Genomic DNA, 18541 nt, shown 5'->3' on the forward strand with positions numbered 1-18541 from the left:
GAACATCACGCTCTTCTGCACCTTCTACTTCCAAAACAAAAATGACAAACGCCAACCTTTTTATACGTTTTATTTACTCCTTCAATACATGTTTGATCATCCCAAAAGCCAGCATCAGAGCTTATCTGAGAATAGTTTCCAATTCAATACAACATGAATTAGGAATTAGTTACTCAATGCTGTGTGACAACGCACAAGTACTTTAAGTCCAGAGGATATTATGCAAAAACCCTAAACTTCACTTTTCCTATTAAATAGCCCGTCCTCTCCTCTCAACATGGTTTCACAGAACAAATGCATTTACAGAGCAGAGATAAAATATTCACCCTCTCATTTCCATTGTCAAAAAAGCCATTTTATTCAATCAATTAACCTAAAAGAAAAAAACAAACATGTCCAGTAAAAAAGACAACCATTGCGATTAATAATAGGGAAAATAGGAAAGGAGTGTCCTCTAATCTTTAAGGGTACAAAGCCATTAAACCAGAACTATTTTTTTTTCTTCTCACACCTGTGGAAACAAAGAGCTCTTTTATTTAAATTAATGACAACACACAGGCAAGTTAAGATGGTCATGCTATTGGTACACAGAAATTGAGGGAAAGGGTATGTGGCTCTAAATATACTAAATGTAAATATTGACAAGTATGAACAACGCCAGTGCAACCAGTTAGCAGGGACATTTCCTTTTCAGTGTGGTAGTGTTGGCAGGATCTCCCCCTTTACTTCTCTTCACACCACTGGTTCTCTTTGCGTACCTGCGGACAACACGAGGGAAAGACTGGACTGAGTTTCCGAACACATGTGGATGGCAGCTCAGCTGTCCAAGCTGTGAGCCCTCACACAGAATAAAAGCCTGTTTTATATGATATGAGCATCATTATGAAGTGATGTATTCATTCCTAATGACTTTATTAAGACGTGACTCAGGTGATGAGTGAACAGCTACCTGGGCTTCCTCCTCCTCTGTGAAATCATTTTTGATGTTGAAAGTCTTCCTGATCTCCTCGGGGGTTTTGCCTTTGATCATGTTGGCCACTGTCTTGCAGGTGACATCTAACAGGCCTTTGATGTCCAAATAGTTGGCGGCCTGAAAAGAGGGAAACAACAATGACATGAAGAGGAGCCGTGAGAAAGCGGCCCGAGTGATGCCTTAGCATTTCAAAGAACATATCAACACTTACAGCTGTATTAACAGCCAGCCAAGGCCGGTTTGTTTTGGTCTCATTTTGGGAACTACAACACATGAATAGCTGCGAGTTCTACTGCTGCAATACAAGGTTTCACTCTGATGGAAATGGAAGACCCGGTACCAGGCGATCACACAGTAAAACTACAGGATGCTACATTGAAGTGTGCATCACTTTTTCAGGTACCAGTGTGACTCACAGGCCATCTGTGTCGTTGCCTACCCTGACCTGGATAATGCCATGTTTGTTTGTCTATTTGCACATTGAGATTCAATCACAATTCAGGCTGAGTTGAGATAAGGAGGACACCGATTAATAGCTGGTGAAAAAACAATGAAGTCATTCTCCAGATATGGATCACATGGTAGATAAGTGTAAATGGGTGTAATATCCAGGAGGAGCAGTCTGAGCAACAGATCCATGAGGGAGAACAGACTTACTTACTGAAGGCCATACGCAGCCCTGTGACCACTTTGTTAGAAGGCTAATTTGTCCATTGATTACTTATGCCTGTTGCTAAGCACAAAATTATTCTTCCATTAAAAGCTTTAACCAAGACTGTATAAGCAGAGGGAACTTCTGAGAATCAAACTGAACTAAATTTTTGTCAGTTGGGAAAACTAACATACAAAATAGAAAAAATAATTAGCATAAAATCATTTTCACAGATTTAAATTCAGAACGCTAAAGGTTTATCAGACATAGCTCACTGAATGACAACTCTGGAAAGTTACAATAACCTGGGATGGGCAGTCCAAGCAAAAAAGCTATTCCACAGTCACCAGAACTATTCCAGCATTAAATATCAAAAAATCTGCTGTGTGGTTGTACTACACTGGCACAGGCTTATACTGACCTGGTGTGAAAAAGACCATGTTACACACATTTTACTAGAGCCTGGTGATAACACCATTCTACCAGGGGCAGTAATAATGTGACACTGCCGGGTGTCACATTACCAAAAATGAAAAACGACACCGCTGTCAAGCCAACAGTCACTAACGAAAGTGACATCAAGTGTCTCGCTGTCAGTTAATAAGACACAAACATTGGCAGCTGCTTTGGTCAAATAACAAATGTAACTTCAGCAGTTTGGGAACATTTCAGCTATGAACAGAATAAAAAGGGAGGAGCGAGGTCAGATCTGCCTCCCAGAGTGCCGAGGCTGAGGAGAGCTAACACGCTGAAGCGCTGTAACACAGGAGGGGTTTCCTTTTTGTTTCTTCACAAGCACAACAGTGTCACACAATCAGATCAGAACTCTGCACAAGATTAGCTATCACACCACAGAGGAGAACGAAGTAGTCTGGACTGGAATCAGCATATGTCTTTTGGTAGAAAATACCCACAAGTCTGCTGTTAACCCAGTTCACCACAGCTGTGGCGTTCGCACAAGCAGGTGCTTAGATATAACATTGTGCTAAATGAGAGCACACATCAACAAACAAAATGGCACTAATAAAAGGACACCATGCTGTAGAGTCATCCTAGATTACCACAGCTGAAATTCATTCATCAGGTCAGCTCTAAAAAGGTACACAGTACAAAGTTCATGAGTGCCCTACAGGGAAGAGGTGCCTGTATATTTGAAATAAGAAGGTTCCAATGACACTGCCTGGCACATTTATATATTCCTTGTCAATCTAAATACATAGAGAACATCCTTATCAATAGTGTATTATTGATTTCAACCATAACTCCCAGCTCATCGCCTGAGTGAGGCAACATTTCAGAACCATCGGCTGCCACTCGAGTCCAAATCAACACACAAATCATTAACTCCACTGCTGCTGCGTTCCAGTAAACTTGCATCACGCCATACCTGCTGAACCTCACAAACACCAAGGAAGCCTCAATTCAATTTAATGCGGCACATGAGCACCAACTGTGCTTCTTCAGCATCATCTTGCTTTGTGCATGTAAACACATTCACAAATACCAGAGGGGGCTTTTCAGCACTCAAGTGTCGGACACTCCGACTTGTGTTTCTTTTCGTGGAAGCCGACAACTTGTCCTGCACTCATTTCCCAATAGCCCCCAGAGACTTTGGTTACCTTTATGTGCTCTGCCTGGTTTACATCCACTCACTGCCCACAGAGAGTCAGCTGGAATCCCACATAATTCCCACTGGTTTCACCTTAAAACAGCCATTTAAATCCCTGCCTCTCCTACAGCAGTAGCCCCAAACACCAACATTCCAGCTGTTGCTAAGCAGCCCTGTTAACCAAATGAAAACAGATCAGTTCTCTGCACGGCCATAATTGAAATAAACCACAGCAGAGGAACATGTGAACACATGTACAACTCTGCAAATAAAGAGGCACAGGGGCAAAAGAGAATATCTGTTAATGTCAACTTCAAACAGAATATTTCTTGAATGAAAACAAAAAAAAAAGTCTTCAGGAATCAAATTATACAATTACTTTGAGTCAGCAGTCTAAAGAGCCGGGTCAGATCTGCAGCAAGCAGCTGATACTTTGATCTCTCTCTGGTTAAACACTGTGAATAATCCATTTCAACAGATTTGAGCAAAGTACTCCCTGTATCAATATTAACATTTTCATCATGACCACATTGGAACTGAGGAAGGAAAAAAGACGAGGACTTGATGATACAGGATCTTAAATGAAGAAATATGCATTCTGTTACAACATGGACACAAATAATGTCATTAAAGGCTATCTTCCGACGTGTGTGCTTTCTAAACAGAAACTAATTTTGTACTGTAATATTTAGAAGTCTCTCTGCTGGAAATGACACACAATACAACCAACAGTTCGACTTGCAGGAGGAAATATTCAGCTAACTAGCATAAAAAGGAGACGGCATAGTAAAGATAACTACCCATTTCAATCTCATGAATCATCTGTTCCCCTCCTCTGTGCCATGCTTACAGTACCAGTGACAGATTGTTAAATAAAATAAATCAGGCATCATTAGTGTCAATTTATCAAGAATGAATTTGAGTTAATGCAACATAAATGTAACAAAGTGTTGAAGTGTATTTACCAGAATGAGTTCAAACAAGGTGCCCTGGTCCACTTTGAGGAACTCCTGGTCCCACACAGGAATGTCATCTGTCCTCTTCTCCTTGTTCTCATCGTCCTCAGGAGGTGGGGGGTCATCTTTGTGATGAGTGCACCACTGAATCACCTGGAGGAAAATACACACACACATGTAAGAACACACACGCTTTTACCAGGTGAAGCTTTAAAGTGGTCTGAAATAACTACAGCTGGCACACAGGCATGACCCAGCAAGTGTGTGTTTTCATTTTCTTTTGCTTTTTTCCCCACTTCACTGCCTTTTTCTCCCATAGATATGAAAAGTTCATTTACCAGCAAGAATCATTTAAAATGGAAAATGCGGAACATTAACTGGATTGTTCCACAAGAACCACAAACTACACTCTCCAAAATGATAAAAGTTCGATCACAGCCCATTTAAACTAGTTTTGACAGTAATTGGTTATGTAGAATCTGGCAACATGTGTCACAGGCAGAAAGTGATTTGATGTGTAGCACCATCTCAGTATGAAGCACAAATACATTAAAGACAACAGTGGCAATCACCATCTTGTGTTTGATGCTGAAGCTGAAAAAACATGTCACAACAATACCAGTCCTCTAATTTCAGCAAACAAACCTGCTGAACACCAATTAACCTAAATATGTGCATGTTGTATGTGTGATGTGGAGTGCTGTGAGGTGTGTATTGGTGTATGTGTGCCCTGTACCTTCTTCAGGATGGCTGCGTTCACATTAGGGAGGGGAACTGGATCATCATCTCCTTCATCATCCATCCCCAAATCTGTCAAACAATTAATGAATACCATGCATCAGTCTGATATAAATACCAGCATTTACATTTGCTGTAATTAAAAATAATGCCCGAGTTGATGCAAAAGAAAGATGTAATCAAATGTTGCACAATGTCAACCGTGAGGTGACAGAATAGACTCCAAACTTCTGTGATTTCAAAAGTTATACCTTCCAACATGGTCTTGATGGTGACCGACTGTTTGGCTATCTCAACATCCACCTCGAAGATTTCCCCATCGGAGCTCTGTAGTTTTATCGTGGGCATTATCTGTGGAGCAACAGAATAAGATCATTGACCACAAAGTAAACTCACAGCTAGGCTAGGCTAATACTGACGTGATAGCTAGCTTAGCTGACCATTTCTGTTATTCCGCTAGCTAGGCTATAGCACGTTACAGTACACATAATGGATGATAAATCAACTACAGCCGTAACGAAACACTAGGTACAAATGACCAGGTCCTAACGCCACCTGTACAGGCGTTGTTATTAGCAAATCCAACATACCTCCAAGCTAACCAACGATACATTTAGCTAGCCACCTGTTAACACAGGCTTAACGACGGTTATGCTAATCAAGTAGCTAGCTTGCTATTGCGTTCCATTTAAAAAAAACTAGCTAAGAGAATGCTCGTCAATGCATAAAACGGCAGTTATGTGTATAACGGTCCGGCTACAATGCCGGCATGCGTTTTTACAACCAAAACAAACGTGTAACGTTGGCTATACAGTAAGCTAACCGGGCAGCTAGCATTACCATGCACAAAGCTAGCAACTTAGCTTGACGCTACGCTAGCGCCTTGCGATGTCCGAGAGGCCTCTTAGCCAAGGCTATTCAAACAAAGATGTAAACAAAATGGTAGGTAATTCAATTTCCAAAATGTGTACACACATTCCGGTTTGCGAAGCTGCGTACCGTAAAATGTTTTCACACGGATCCAGAGGTGAGATTCCTCTGTAGTCAACAGCAGGGCCTGACAAACGCGGAGGAACCGACAGCGGCTGGGAGTCTCCGGACTAACCTGGTGTCTGAATGTGATCCTGCCGCCCGGAGAGTGACGCTCGCTCTGTCAGAGGAGGGGGCGGCCGGGAGAAGGCTGGCTTCCTGTAGACAAACCACTTTATTTAACATTAATATCTGACCAGGTGGATTATTATGACACTACCGCCATCTTTAGAGAGCATTTTAAGCTTGCACGCTATTTTTGTTTTATTTTTTTGTTAGTTTGTTTTTTCGTGGGCGACAATGTGGTTCTCTAATATAATTTGACTATTATTACTTCTTCTATTTTTCCGCAGTGTAAATATTTATTTACGAATGAAACAATGTTTTTGTGTGTGTTTTTTGTTTGTTTGTTTGTTTGTTTTACAATATTCAACTTAGTGTGTTTACTGTAATTGATTTTAGCTTGGTGCAAATTGTAACTTATGTATTTTGCACACATTAAATTAATTCAAACCTCTGAGGTATTAACCTGCTTTTATACTTTGATGTAAAACGCATATGTCCATGTGTCTGGTGTGCCCTCATGCTCTAACTGCACTGTATTCTTTGACATACTGTATTTTTTTTTTTTTAAGTGGATACAATGCTCAGTTACTCTGTGAGCTGCCACTGGGGGGCGCCTTCTCCTCATTACAGACCCTTTCCAGCTCATTCTGTGGTGCGTTCATGGACTCCCCGATGCCTTGATGCTGAGATTTTGACTGCATGACTACCACCATTTCTAATTGTTGCAACACTACATTTATTAAGTAATGTAACATTTTTTGAATGTGTCCTTTTGTTTGTTGCTGTTGTTTTTTCAAGGTCAACCAAAGCATTTAAGCTGCTAAACATGCACATTTGGCATTTTTATGTTTTCTAAATGAATGAGTATAACAACAGACATTCAACAGTAGGAAAACACACAGTAATACTATCTGCGCTTGAATTATGTCTATGATGATTTGTAAGCACAAAACCTTCCACATCCTGAAATCCATTAAAACTGCCTGCTTTTTAGAGTTTCACTCACAATTACAATATTTCTGGTTGCATGTAAAGGCAACTGCTCCGAGTTTAACACTAGAGGTGCTCGATAAACATCAGCCTGGTATCTTGAAATTTATATGATAGGCTATTTATGGGTATTAAGAAATTCAAGCCAATAAATACAGATGATAATATGAAGCCAAGTTCCCTTAATTGAAAGGTACAGCTGCTACACACCGATATACAGTTGTTGGTTATATGTACCTTTAAAGCTGTTTGTGATCCGCCCATAAATATTTTGCTCATGACCCTCATGACTGCACTCTGGCAGAGTGTAGACTGCAGTTTCAGCATAACAGATCTTATTAGGGTTCTGAAATCTTGATTGTAAAAAAGGATGAAAAATACAACAGATTATGTGTCAATGGACATAATTTTGAGCATCCTTTCTTAGTTACAAGATTTGATTTTTGTTAGATTGCAATTGTTATGTTTGATTAACTTTGCAGCCTTAGTGGTGAATGAACCAGAGATGTCAGATTTTAAATATAATTTCATAATTAAAAAGAAAATGACAATTTCAAATATCAACCAAGATATTCTGATATGATGAAATTAATTTCAATTATTTCATCTTTATTTTACCAGGAAGCCCTTGAGATTCAAATCTCTTCTTCAGAGGAGAAAGTCCAATTCAATAGAGATAACAGTTAACCTATTAAAAATAGACAAGGGAAAACATATGCATGAAAAACTATTTATCTGTGTAAAATAATTCAGTCATCATAATAATAATTTCCAAAAGGAAGAAGGTCATCAGAAGGGAAGTAAACTTTTCCAAAACATGCGTCCTGAACTGATTCTTCAATTGGAGAAATGCCAGCAAACTGCGGCACAGATGGCTCAGCTACTCCCTGGTTGGTGACCTGGCTGACTTCCAGTTGGTTCAATTTGAAAATAAAATCACTCGCAAAGGGACCACTAAAGCCACATCAACACACCAGCTATCATTACCTTCAGGGCAAAGTTTTACAGTATCATAAAAACAAGAACAAGAACAAGAAAAAAATAGCACAGTCACATCAAGGAGCCACCTTCATCTTTATTATTCAAATGGTTTGGTTAATACAGACTCTGTAGTTCAGAGGGAGTTAGTGAGTTGATGCGGATGAACACTCCATCATCTGTCAATCATATACACCATGCTGGGTGACTGCAGAAGAAGAGTTTTCCTTAAAAGTCACGCAGGACAAAGAAACCTTGTGTAAAACTTGCCTGATGGGGGCTTTATTTGTCATTTTAAAAAATAATCAAAAAGAAAAAAAAACAAACATCTGTAGTGTGAAATAATTTCCTTCTTTTGACATATGTTACATTTCTTTAGATTTACAAAAGTGCAAACAGATCATGTTCAGATCTCCTAAATATAAGCCATGGGCATGTGGGGTTCAAACAGCCGCATTCAAAGTAGCAAATGTTCTTCTTGGACCTCGGTGCCATCAGTCCAGCTACACAGGTACAGGATGAGGAATTTAAAGCTGCTGTAAGCATTTTTTTTCCTTTTTAAAATAAGTGTTAAATAGTTCTGTGTCCTGTTGTGTTTAGTCAGTAACCAATGCCTCCTCTCCCCCTGCTCATTCAGTAAAAGAGAAATGTTCTGGTATCCCTGCGCATGTTTTCCAATCAGGACAGACATCACAAAGAGGCGGTCCTGTCTGCCCGTGAATGCACGGACAGCAGGATGATACCATTAAAATGCAATGGCAGGCCAATGCAAGCTACCAATCCCTGCGCTCGTGGTGACAGCTTATACTACATAACAGGCTGAGCAAAGAAAAACATATGAAGAAAAGAAAGAGGCAAAGCGCTTCAACAAAAAGAAAAGAAACCTGCAAGTGTGGCAACGTAGAGAGGAGGGAGGGGACTGCTAACTGCAAAACAGACAGGAAGTTAGCTAAAATGACAACAACGCTTACAGCAGCTTTAACCATCACTGTTGTTCTACATACTGGAGGAGATACTCAATACAAGTCCTCAGCATTAATTATTGAAATGATTATGGCACACACCGTTTGGTCCATTATAGACACACAGACATTGTTTTTGCTAAATGCTTAAATAGGTCTTTGTGTGGATATACAATGTGCACTGCTGTGTAACCCCACCCCCAGTCTCCCACCCACCCCGTCCTCATTCATGTTCTTATCGGTTGAAGGTCATACATCATGGCAATACTGGACCTGACTGTACAAGGGTCAAAGGTCACGAGTTTACAGGAAGTAATCTGGGGTGCGGCGAGTGACATGTGGCTCCCCTCGGCGAGGCGCGGGGTCGAACTGCAAGCTGGTTATGGGAAAAAGGGAGACATAACAAATCACATTTGTAAGGATGCACTCATTTCTCATTTTATGATGAATGTTTTGTACATTTACACATCATGTAGCAGTATTTCATAGTAGTATATGGGGAGTTAATAATAAAAACAAACAAACAAACAAAAAAACTAAACTAAATGAGTTCCCAATTTTTATGTCATACTTACAATGAGTACTTGAGGGTGTCGTCTAGTTCCATGATAGCTGCCTGGTTGCCACAGCGGTAGCAGTAGTTGGGAGCACTAAATATTGTCACCACGTTCCTCTCGTGGCACCAGTTGTAACCCTGGGGGAGGCAGATACATTATTCACTGGAGATGTACAATTCAGGAGAGAGTGATACTATGAAATGAATCTGAACTGTTGTTGAACTTAGAGTGAAGGTGCTAGCGGGTGATATATGACTGTTTTCTGTAACAGCGGTGGTTGGAAGAAAAAAATGTGTCTAAGTTTTGACTGTAGCTGGAAAGTCTATTTACTGCTAAAGTCACTGTCCTGTACTACATGTTGACTTTTAAAATCAGATAGTGTACTCAACTGATGTAAATCTTGTTTTCTTGACTCACTATATCAGCCGCAGCAGCAAATATACAGTCATTCTCTAACACGTACTGTATACAGACACGTACCTCCATAACCAGCTGGTGGGCACGGGACACCAATGTGAGGCGGTTGGCGTGGTTGAAAGTCTCAGAGATGTCCTGGCCGAAAGTGTAGCCGGCTCCTCGAGGAGAGATGCCCCAGCCACCGCGGTCGTCTGGGTCTGACCACAGCAGGTCACACATGGGACCCTGTGGAGGACGAAGAGGATGAGAAGCATGTTAGTGAGGAAACAGACACAGTCCTGTTTTTGATTAGTTGAACACATACACACCATCATGTTTAACTGCAAACATACGACATTTTTACAGATTTTTACAAACATTTGTTGATGATTAGTTGTTTTATTGAACTACATTTTGATGTTCCTGACCAGGAAGCAGCTTGTAACTTTGTTTTTGAAAATTATACACAAATTTAAGTATCATCTTTACCTCATGGGGCACTTCTTGTAAACGGTCCAGTGCTCTGATGTGATCCAATGTATCGATGGACGGTGACAAACCTCCATGAAGGCAGAAAATCTGAAAGGACGAGAGGAAAATGTCAGTATTGTTAACTCAACTAGCATTGTTATAGGTTTCTTTCTAAAGTATAAAGTTAGTCTCTGTTACGACAAAAACTACTGTTCAGTAGTTGCTCAGTCCATTTTTAATCAAACAAGTGTAACAAACCGACATGTCTCACCTGAGAGTCTACCAAGGCAGTGAGGGGGAGATAATCGAACAGGTCTGTGAAGTACTTCCAAACGTTGGCGTTACCATATTTCCTTAGGCACTCGTCATAGAAGCCGTACACTTGTGTGATCTGTCTGCTCTCGTGGTTCCCTCTGAGGATTGTGATGCGCTCCCGGTAGCGTACCTTAAACAAACATGGCTATGTGTGAATTTCAGTTTTATAAACAAATCAAATGTATGTGGACGTTTCAAATACTGCTTACCTTAAGTGCTACAAGTAAAGTGACGGTTTCTACAGAGTAGTACCCTCTGTCTACGTAGTCTCCCATGAACAAATAGTTTGTGTCTGGAGATTTCCCTCCGATCTTGAACAGCTCCATTAGGTCGTGGAACTGGCCATGTACGTCACCACACACCGTCACCGGACATCTCACTTCCTGGACATTTGACTCCTTGGTTAGGATCTCCTTTGCCTTCAACCCAAAAAACATATACTATAACTTTAGGTCATGAAGCAGGAAAAATAAAACATGTTGCATGAAAGGTCATAGGGGATTAAATCATCTTAAAAAGTCCAGTACTGAGCCATTTTGCTGTGATTTGCTCATTAAAATGCAGGAAAATCCATGTGAGCCTGCACTGTAATCACATGCTGTGTACACTGTAATTTTCTATGTCACTCTTTGTTCTCCATCTATATTTCAGGAACAGACACTTTCCACATCAGCCTCCAGCAGGGTCTACATTAAGATGCTACACAGTGATTACAACACAACCCCCTAACATTACCACCATAATCTCTCCAAGGAAATAAGCCCATACCCTCTGCGGGTGGGTGTGTCCCTCGTTTCCTGTGTGCCTGCTTTACAGTGCTGGAAACGACAGATCTGGTTGCACTGCAGCAATTCATTAAATCAATTACTGTGATGCTCCGAATGCAGAGAGAGGAAATCAGTCGCGGTGATTCTGGATGAAACTCTCCTCTGAGTATTACTTTAAGAGGACTCCATTATAGCTATGAAGACTATGGCAACACAACAGCCAGCCGCTACATCTAAAAGTGGAACTGTTAAAAATGTTTTTCTTGGACACGGTTCATTTTACCCAGAATTCATCATGGCGTAATCTAAAACTTGCTGCAGCAGCGTATGACTCAGTATCTTGCCTACAGCCAGTGTTTGAGAGGAAAGACTTGGCTACTGTTGTCTGCTGAGGCAGACAAGACAGTCACACACAATGTGCAGAGGATTTCATTTATCTGGCATCATCTAAACAACTGCCTATGTGGCTTTTGATAACAGAAAAGATACTTTTAATATAAAAAAAAAAGGTATGTGGATATCCTATTAATGATGGTCAGCAGTTGTCAGCTCATTTTGCAACCTTTACCAGTGATTTCCTGATTAAAACAAAACTAAAAATAGTGGGAAATCTTTAAACAGCACCAATACTAAATCTGGAGACCCACAACAGGGACTATTCCTGGAGTCAGTCTAGCTCAGCAGGTCTGACTAAGGGGTCAGTCAGCTGGATGAGCTCTTTTAAGGAGCTTTGAAGCAAATAAATCCTCGGGCTGAGTGAGAAATGCTCTGAGCTGAATGACCACCAGACATGTCTGACACACTGGGGCACCAGGGGACACAGAGTGAGGCATCTGTAAAATCACAATCACACTTTTTATGCAGTGGCCATTTTCAAAGGACTATTGAGATGTGATTCCAAAGAAAAGGTCCCTCTGCATTGACACCCAAAAACCCTTTCAAACATCAGCCGTTTTCATCTGTGCCCCAATCTAAGCAGCTTCCACCACACCATTTAAAAACAAATGATACCAGGGTGAGAGGCTGAGATCACTGACAGTGGCAAAGTGCTGAAGTTGGCCTGTCACCGTAGCAGATGGGACAGAGAGAGACTGACCCAGAATGACCAGGACGGTGCTGCAGCACTGCACAATGCTGACCTATATTACACAGATATACACATTCTCCACGTGCCAGTACTGCCATGTGGCAGGAGGCCTTTTAACTTTCACTGGGCTGCAGATGACAGATTGACCAGGCAAGTGGTTGGCTAAACCAGAGAGAGTATAATACAGGACTCTAAAGTAGAGCAGCAATATATTTTCAAATCCACTCTTCCTAATCACTTTGACTGAGATGAGGGGAAGATTAAAAAAAAACATAAAGTCAGTAGTCTGTGATCCTTACATTCACTGTTCAAAATCATCAGTTCTTCTTCATATATCAGTTTTTATATCAGTTTAAATCCAACATTAAGTCACACAGTGAACCCTTTCCATCATGGTCTATGATGATTTTAGATTATATGGTAGATTAGAAATCAAGGACAGAGGCTGTACTGCGCTTCAGAAGTAGAAAGGTCAGTAGTCAGCCCTTGTCGCTTTTTAGCTAATTGAATGTGTTGAATCTGATTATTTCACCTATTTAATGCAGTTTCTTCTGGTTTAAACCAACTTTTTTATTCGACATATTCTTGATCAGAAGTGGCTATACTAGCAAGAGTGGAGTGAAAAATGTAAGCACTGGTGTTTCATAACAACAGTTTGTATACTCGCAGCCTGAAGTCTTCTGGCTTGCCATCAGCTGTAGTCAGTGTTGTGTTTACTGAAGCTTTTTGGCTGGGACACAGGCCTTCGTCACTGCTGCTTCTATGATGTCGGTTAGGTGTGTCTGGGCCCTTTCACTAAACTGAATGAGCAACATGTTCACTGACACACCAGATATCTCCTCTGTGTCCTAAAATAGCGTAAGTGATGGTAACTTGGTTAACGTGCACTTTGGGCGAGGCCAGCTCAAAGCCAACTTCATATACAAATTACATTTTCCTTCTGTGGGCTGTGTTATTTAACCACTAATTTTGTATGTATGCGGTTTTTATCCTCTAATTAGTCTGCCCACTCAAGAGACCAATCTTCATAACCCCGTAGCTGTAAATAAACACAGATCATTTGCCTTTATACCTATATAAAAAGCAAATACCCTGCAAGATTTTATGTTATGATCAGGTACCAAACAATACAAGAAAAACGTCACAGAGAACAATAAAAACATCAAACTGGATTAAGTTCTATCTGATGTAATATTACACACAAATAGAAGAAGTATGCTAATTGGGTCACACCTCCTACTGTGGATGCCGGTCCAGCTGTGAATGAAAAAGATGCGTCAGAGGTTACGTAAGCACCTCGCCCAAAGTACTGACCACACCTGTAGCAGAAATACCACAGTGAGGGTGCACTAGGGAGGGAACCTTGGCCCAGATTACAGCTGTGCCCAAGATGTCAGCCGCCACACAGTCAACAAACTGCTTAGCCGAGTGCTGAGAAGTAAAGTCAGCATTTTCCCGGCTGCCGCAATATAATCTCATTAAAGAGAGTTAAACACGGCCAAAGGTGCTCCCGGAGACGACGTGGGGGGAATTAAGCTAGACGACAAGGCAAAACTACAACAACCAGTGACCTCACTCAGAATGATTATAGTAGTTAAAGTAAGGCATCTTCCTGACAACAGCACTATAATCAGAGAGAACATCAGCACCAGCACGGTAATTGCAGTGAATTTTGGCAAGCTGTATTTAACAACCTTTTGCCAATGTCAGTGATTTGGTGTTAGCAGAGGTCGCTGCATTGAAGCGTACTTTCAGCTGATGTCTATGATATCAGTGTTATGCAATCTTCGGATTTCCGCTCTGCTTCATTAAAAGGTGATGAAAGTCTAGTTAAATATATCAGACGTTGTTGTGGGTACACGAACCATCACAAGTCCTTGTCGCTGACTCATTTTTCTGAGTAAATCCGTGACCTCAGATGGCAAACAAAGCTTTATTTGCTGCCCTGACTGGCTGCATCGAACTGGTTTGAACATAGACCGAGGTCATTCAGGGGACCTGAGCTACTGGAAGTGGGTCAACATATCTCCTCATGACCAAATTATTACATCAGCCTGACACACTTTATATGATGTCAGATGAAATTAATATTTGAAAAGAAATTCAGATTACAACACTTTACCCATCTCTCATTACAGCTCTGTAAAATCGCTGCCCTCTGCACCATGTACTGCCTTTTTTAAGTCTCTCATGTGTAAAACCCTTAACAGATGATTTATTTGACTCAAGACATACAAGATAAATGAGCTGGATCTTCGCGAAATGGTTAGCGAGCAGCGCTGCATAAAGAAATCAAATGAACAGACACAGGGCATCAGACTTGAAGTGTAACATGTCTCGATGGTTATGTAACTCACAGAAGGTTTATTTTTGAACAGAAAGAAAAACTAAAGACCATGAAAAGGATACGCCTGTTTGAAGCACGTCATGAGTTGAATTACAATTTACTCTGTACAATAACAAAAACGTAAACCAATTTCCAGTGAACAGAGCATTGTGTGCAGTCCTTTAATTTGAAAAAGGTGACAAGATTCCACTCTTAAACACTACTCTGCAAACAAACAAATCTATAGCCTTGTGAGGGGAAAACACTGCAATGCCGAGAACTGACAAATTTGCATTGATCACGAAGAACAAGACAAGGTGTTTAAGTATTCCCTCATCCCTGCACACTAGCCACCAGACAGACTCTGGCATGTTTGCCTTTTTAGCTAGCTGGAAAGTGAAAATGAAAAGACTAAGGACAGATTACACAGCACATCTCATCCCTTCCCACCCCCATACATCCCAAAACAGAGACGGCCGCTCTCTGACTCACAATGAATAGTGTAATCCTGAGTCACACACTCTGATCCCCTCAGCAACAATGGCTTTGGTTGTGTTAGTGATGCAACCCAAAAATCAATCATATCCTCTGCTATTTTTAAATCAGGGGGGATGTTGTGTAGGTGCATTCCACAGAATATATTAACAAAAGTCACATGGATGGATGGATTGGTACATGCAGGTAGACAGCAGTTTGGAACGAATAAGAGCACGTGTGAGCTGTGACAATGATGCAGCCTTGGGGTGAGGAAACTGTGCAGCTTGTCTTGTTTCCTCTTGGCTACTTTTACAGCATTTCTGCTGCATTTTGGAGGAAGTTGAAAGCAACAGGAAAGAAAAACACAACATTATTATTGCAGTTCCTGTATCTAAATCAGGGGTGCCCACACTGAAACTTAACAGATGACCACAGGCCACAGTGTTGTATCGTTAAAATGCAAAATGTAACTATATGGTATACGCCCTGAGAATAAAAGTGGAAAAAAAAAGTCAAATCTGGTCTAAACTGTTTTCTCTCCTGTGGATATGAATTAAGAACAGGAGAACACTATGATTGCAAGTTCCTTAATTTACTGACTTAAACTGTCAAACTGCCTACTATACTCGGGATAAGAGACCAGCATAAACAGCCATCCATATTATAATTTTCTTTTCTTTTTCTTGCAGATCAAATCAATTCCTTCAATTGGCCACACATGTTGCGCAGCTCTGACCCAAGTGGATTCATGATGCTTGCAGCTTTGCAAGACAGACGATATGTCAAAGCATATATGCTGATGGGAAAAAAAGCCTGTGAAGTTCAAAATAAGTCAGATAAAAACAGACATTGTCCTTCAAAAGCCACAAAATCATCTTCAAGTCATCCCAAGTTTCCTACATCAACAAGATGGCACAAATCTAGAAAATAACAAAACCAAACACAAACATACAACTTTTAGAGAATTAGATATGTTATATAACTGACCATATCAGATATGAGAAAAAAGGCTTGGGTTTAAGGAGCACTTGAAAATAGCATGCCATTAACCTTGAGCGCACAGCACTCCAAACATGGTAGTGGGCCTAGCTTTCCAGCCCCTTTACGAGCTACAAGGGACAGAGCTGCACCGAAGAATGAAGAACGGATTTGGCAAATGGCAATTAAAAAAAAAAAAAAAACATCTGTCCAGATTTAGCCTCCCTTATCAGGGTCAAGCTTAACGGCAACTCTGAAATCTGGGATGCCAGAAACATGTACATTGAACTTCACCACCACAGACTGAAGCTATAGGTCCAACAGAGAATGGTGTCAACTGATCCAGCAGTTGGTGCCTGCTAAGTAGTGCATGACACAAGGTGGAAACAACAATGTGCACTTTGGAAAAATGGTGTAGAACGCTACGGAAGGTTTAAGCAAACTATTAACAAATTTAATTGTAAGAAATTACTGCACTTTAGGATATAAACTGTGTTAAAGAGTTTAAGGGTGAAATTTGTCTCTGAAGCAGAAAAACTGGAGCTGGGTCAGCAGGTGGTCTGAGGAGAAAGGATGTTGAGGAGATTGGGGTTAAGCTCCAGCTCAGACCAGAGAAGTCTGCAGAATCTGCTGGCCAGTCATCATCAGCCAAAGCAGAAGTAAAGCAAGAAAACGGAATGGTTGCTGAAAATATTGGAGATGTATGCTACTGTGTCAGTTAAAAGTTCAGTCTCAACAGAACCAATGTCCTATACATGGATATGTATCCCAGAAACATGATGCGTCTTCATACAATGACACCATGAAGTGTCATGTTCAAGGTTGAGTGTTGATAACTTTATGGACTGTAAAAAGTCAGTCTGAGTACTTATAGACAAAAGATGTAAATAAGAAGCTAGATGGAGGGTTACTGCAATTTCGTAAACATGCAGCACACATGCATGAAGGACTTCATCTGGATTCACCCCATGTTCACTGCACAGTTACCAACCTTCAAGGTGCTTCAGTTTAGTGTACATCACATTAAGAAAAACTCTTTCAGGATACAGAGATATAAAACTGTACTTTTTCCATACATTTTTACTCGTTTGATACCGACATTCATCTTTTCCTCTCCTACCTTGTACCTAAAGAAGCTAAACAAAATGTACAGTAAGTCAGTCACACTTGATTTCAAACCCAAGTGGACTTTTTACTGCCACTGCTAGCTGGCTAAAAGAGATGCTACAGGTCACTGTGACAGTCTGAATGAGGGAGGCAGTAAATGTGGTATGTGACTAGAATTCCCAGTATAGCTGACCCTTGCTGGCTGGTAAACCCACACGAAACGACGACATGTGCTAGTAATCAATTACATCCAGTCATATCCGACTGGCAAAGATTTACACACCCAGAAAAAAGCGACTAAACACTCATAATGACTGTCAAATATACGCGCAGCGCAGTGAAATGTACACTATAGACGCCATTTTAAGAATGTCTGGAAGGCGTCGGTAAGGAGAGGGAAGACACTGACAGCAAGTTTGGAATTACAGGGGAGGAATTTTAAAGAAAAAAAAAAAACGTGTCTCACCTTTTCACATAAGGTTTTCACTTGTCCCTCCGATAGCTGCTTGCATTCGTTGAGCTGCTCGATCCACTGATCAATTTCTTTCGTAAACGCCTTTTCGTCCATTTCTGTGTGTTTTCGGGGGCCGCTGCTGCTCCTTAGCTGGCTTCGGTTAAGGGACTACTCCCCCCCAGATGTTCTGGCCTTTTTCAGGGGCTTACAAAGCGAACACAGAAAGTGCTGCTAGCTCTCTGAAGGAAAGACGCATGTAAGTGACTCCGGCTGCCAGGTCGCTATGATTTGACTGAATTAAAACTGAAGGGAGGGAGGGAGAGGGGAGACGTCAGTCGGCTGGTCCACCCCGCCTGGAAGTTTGTTTGTGTGGAGCTGACTGCAAGAGAACATTGCATTTCCGGTTGTGACCTTCTAAATAAAAGCACGGATTGTTAAGCGTGACGTAAAGCCTTAAAACAAACGTGAAACTGATGTGGGCTGCTGGGAAAAGACTTGTCTGAGATATTGGAATATTATTTGCCTTTGTTGTGTGTTTTAGCCTGCTACTTCTTTCCTCACTCCCTGTTCTTTTAATCCTAAATTGAATCTAAACAAATTTTTTAAGTGGACGAATTCTCTTAAAAGTACAGTAATTAGTAACTAAAGTTATC

The 18541-nt window shown here is 40.9% G+C and overlaps 2 protein-coding genes and 1 long non-coding RNA gene across 5 annotated transcripts; 1 reads left to right on the forward strand and 2 right to left on the reverse strand.

The window, feature by feature from the left end:
- Positions 1-54: 54 nt before the first annotated feature.
- On the reverse strand, positions 55-6130 carry skp1 (S-phase kinase-associated protein 1). Of its 3 annotated transcripts, none has more exons than XM_037120371.1 (6): positions 6034-6130; positions 5180-5279; positions 4927-5000; positions 4200-4343; positions 950-1090; positions 55-758 (listed from the first exon to the last, which is right to left on the reverse strand). In XM_037120371.1, exons 2-6 carry the CDS (start codon positions 5274-5276, stop codon positions 723-725), a joined length of 492 nt encoding a protein of 163 aa, XP_036976266.1. In that variant the 5' UTR covers positions 5277-5279; positions 6034-6130; the 3' UTR covers positions 55-722. The 3 variants fall into 3 exon arrangements, with proteins under 3 accessions (XP_036976266.1, XP_036976264.1, XP_036976265.1); XM_037120369.1 differs by having other exon boundaries at positions 5928-6083; XM_037120370.1 differs by lacking the exon at positions 6034-6130 and adding an exon at positions 5519-5660.
- On the forward strand, positions 5737-6790 carry LOC119031720. Its single transcript, XR_005078675.1, has 2 exons — positions 5737-5870; positions 6593-6790. It is a non-coding gene; the product is annotated as an uncharacterized LOC119031720 (long non-coding RNA).
- Positions 6791-8068: 1278 nt separating this feature from the next.
- Positions 8069-18260, reverse strand: ppp2cab (protein phosphatase 2 catalytic subunit alpha b). The gene is made up of 7 exons (XM_037119971.1): positions 17901-18260; positions 10902-11111; positions 10649-10822; positions 10396-10485; positions 9991-10152; positions 9529-9647; positions 8069-9329 (listed from the first exon to the last, which is right to left on the reverse strand). The coding sequence occupies exons 1-7, from the start codon at positions 18000-18002 to the stop codon at positions 9257-9259; spliced, it is 930 nt and encodes a 309-aa protein (XP_036975866.1). The 5' UTR covers positions 18003-18260; the 3' UTR covers positions 8069-9256.
- Between the last annotated feature and the right edge of the window lie 281 nt (positions 18261-18541).

This window comes from Acanthopagrus latus, chromosome 13 (assembly GCF_904848185.1).
Source record: "Acanthopagrus latus isolate v.2019 chromosome 13, fAcaLat1.1, whole genome shotgun sequence".
NCBI lineage: Eukaryota > Metazoa > Chordata > Actinopteri > Spariformes > Sparidae > Acanthopagrus > Acanthopagrus latus.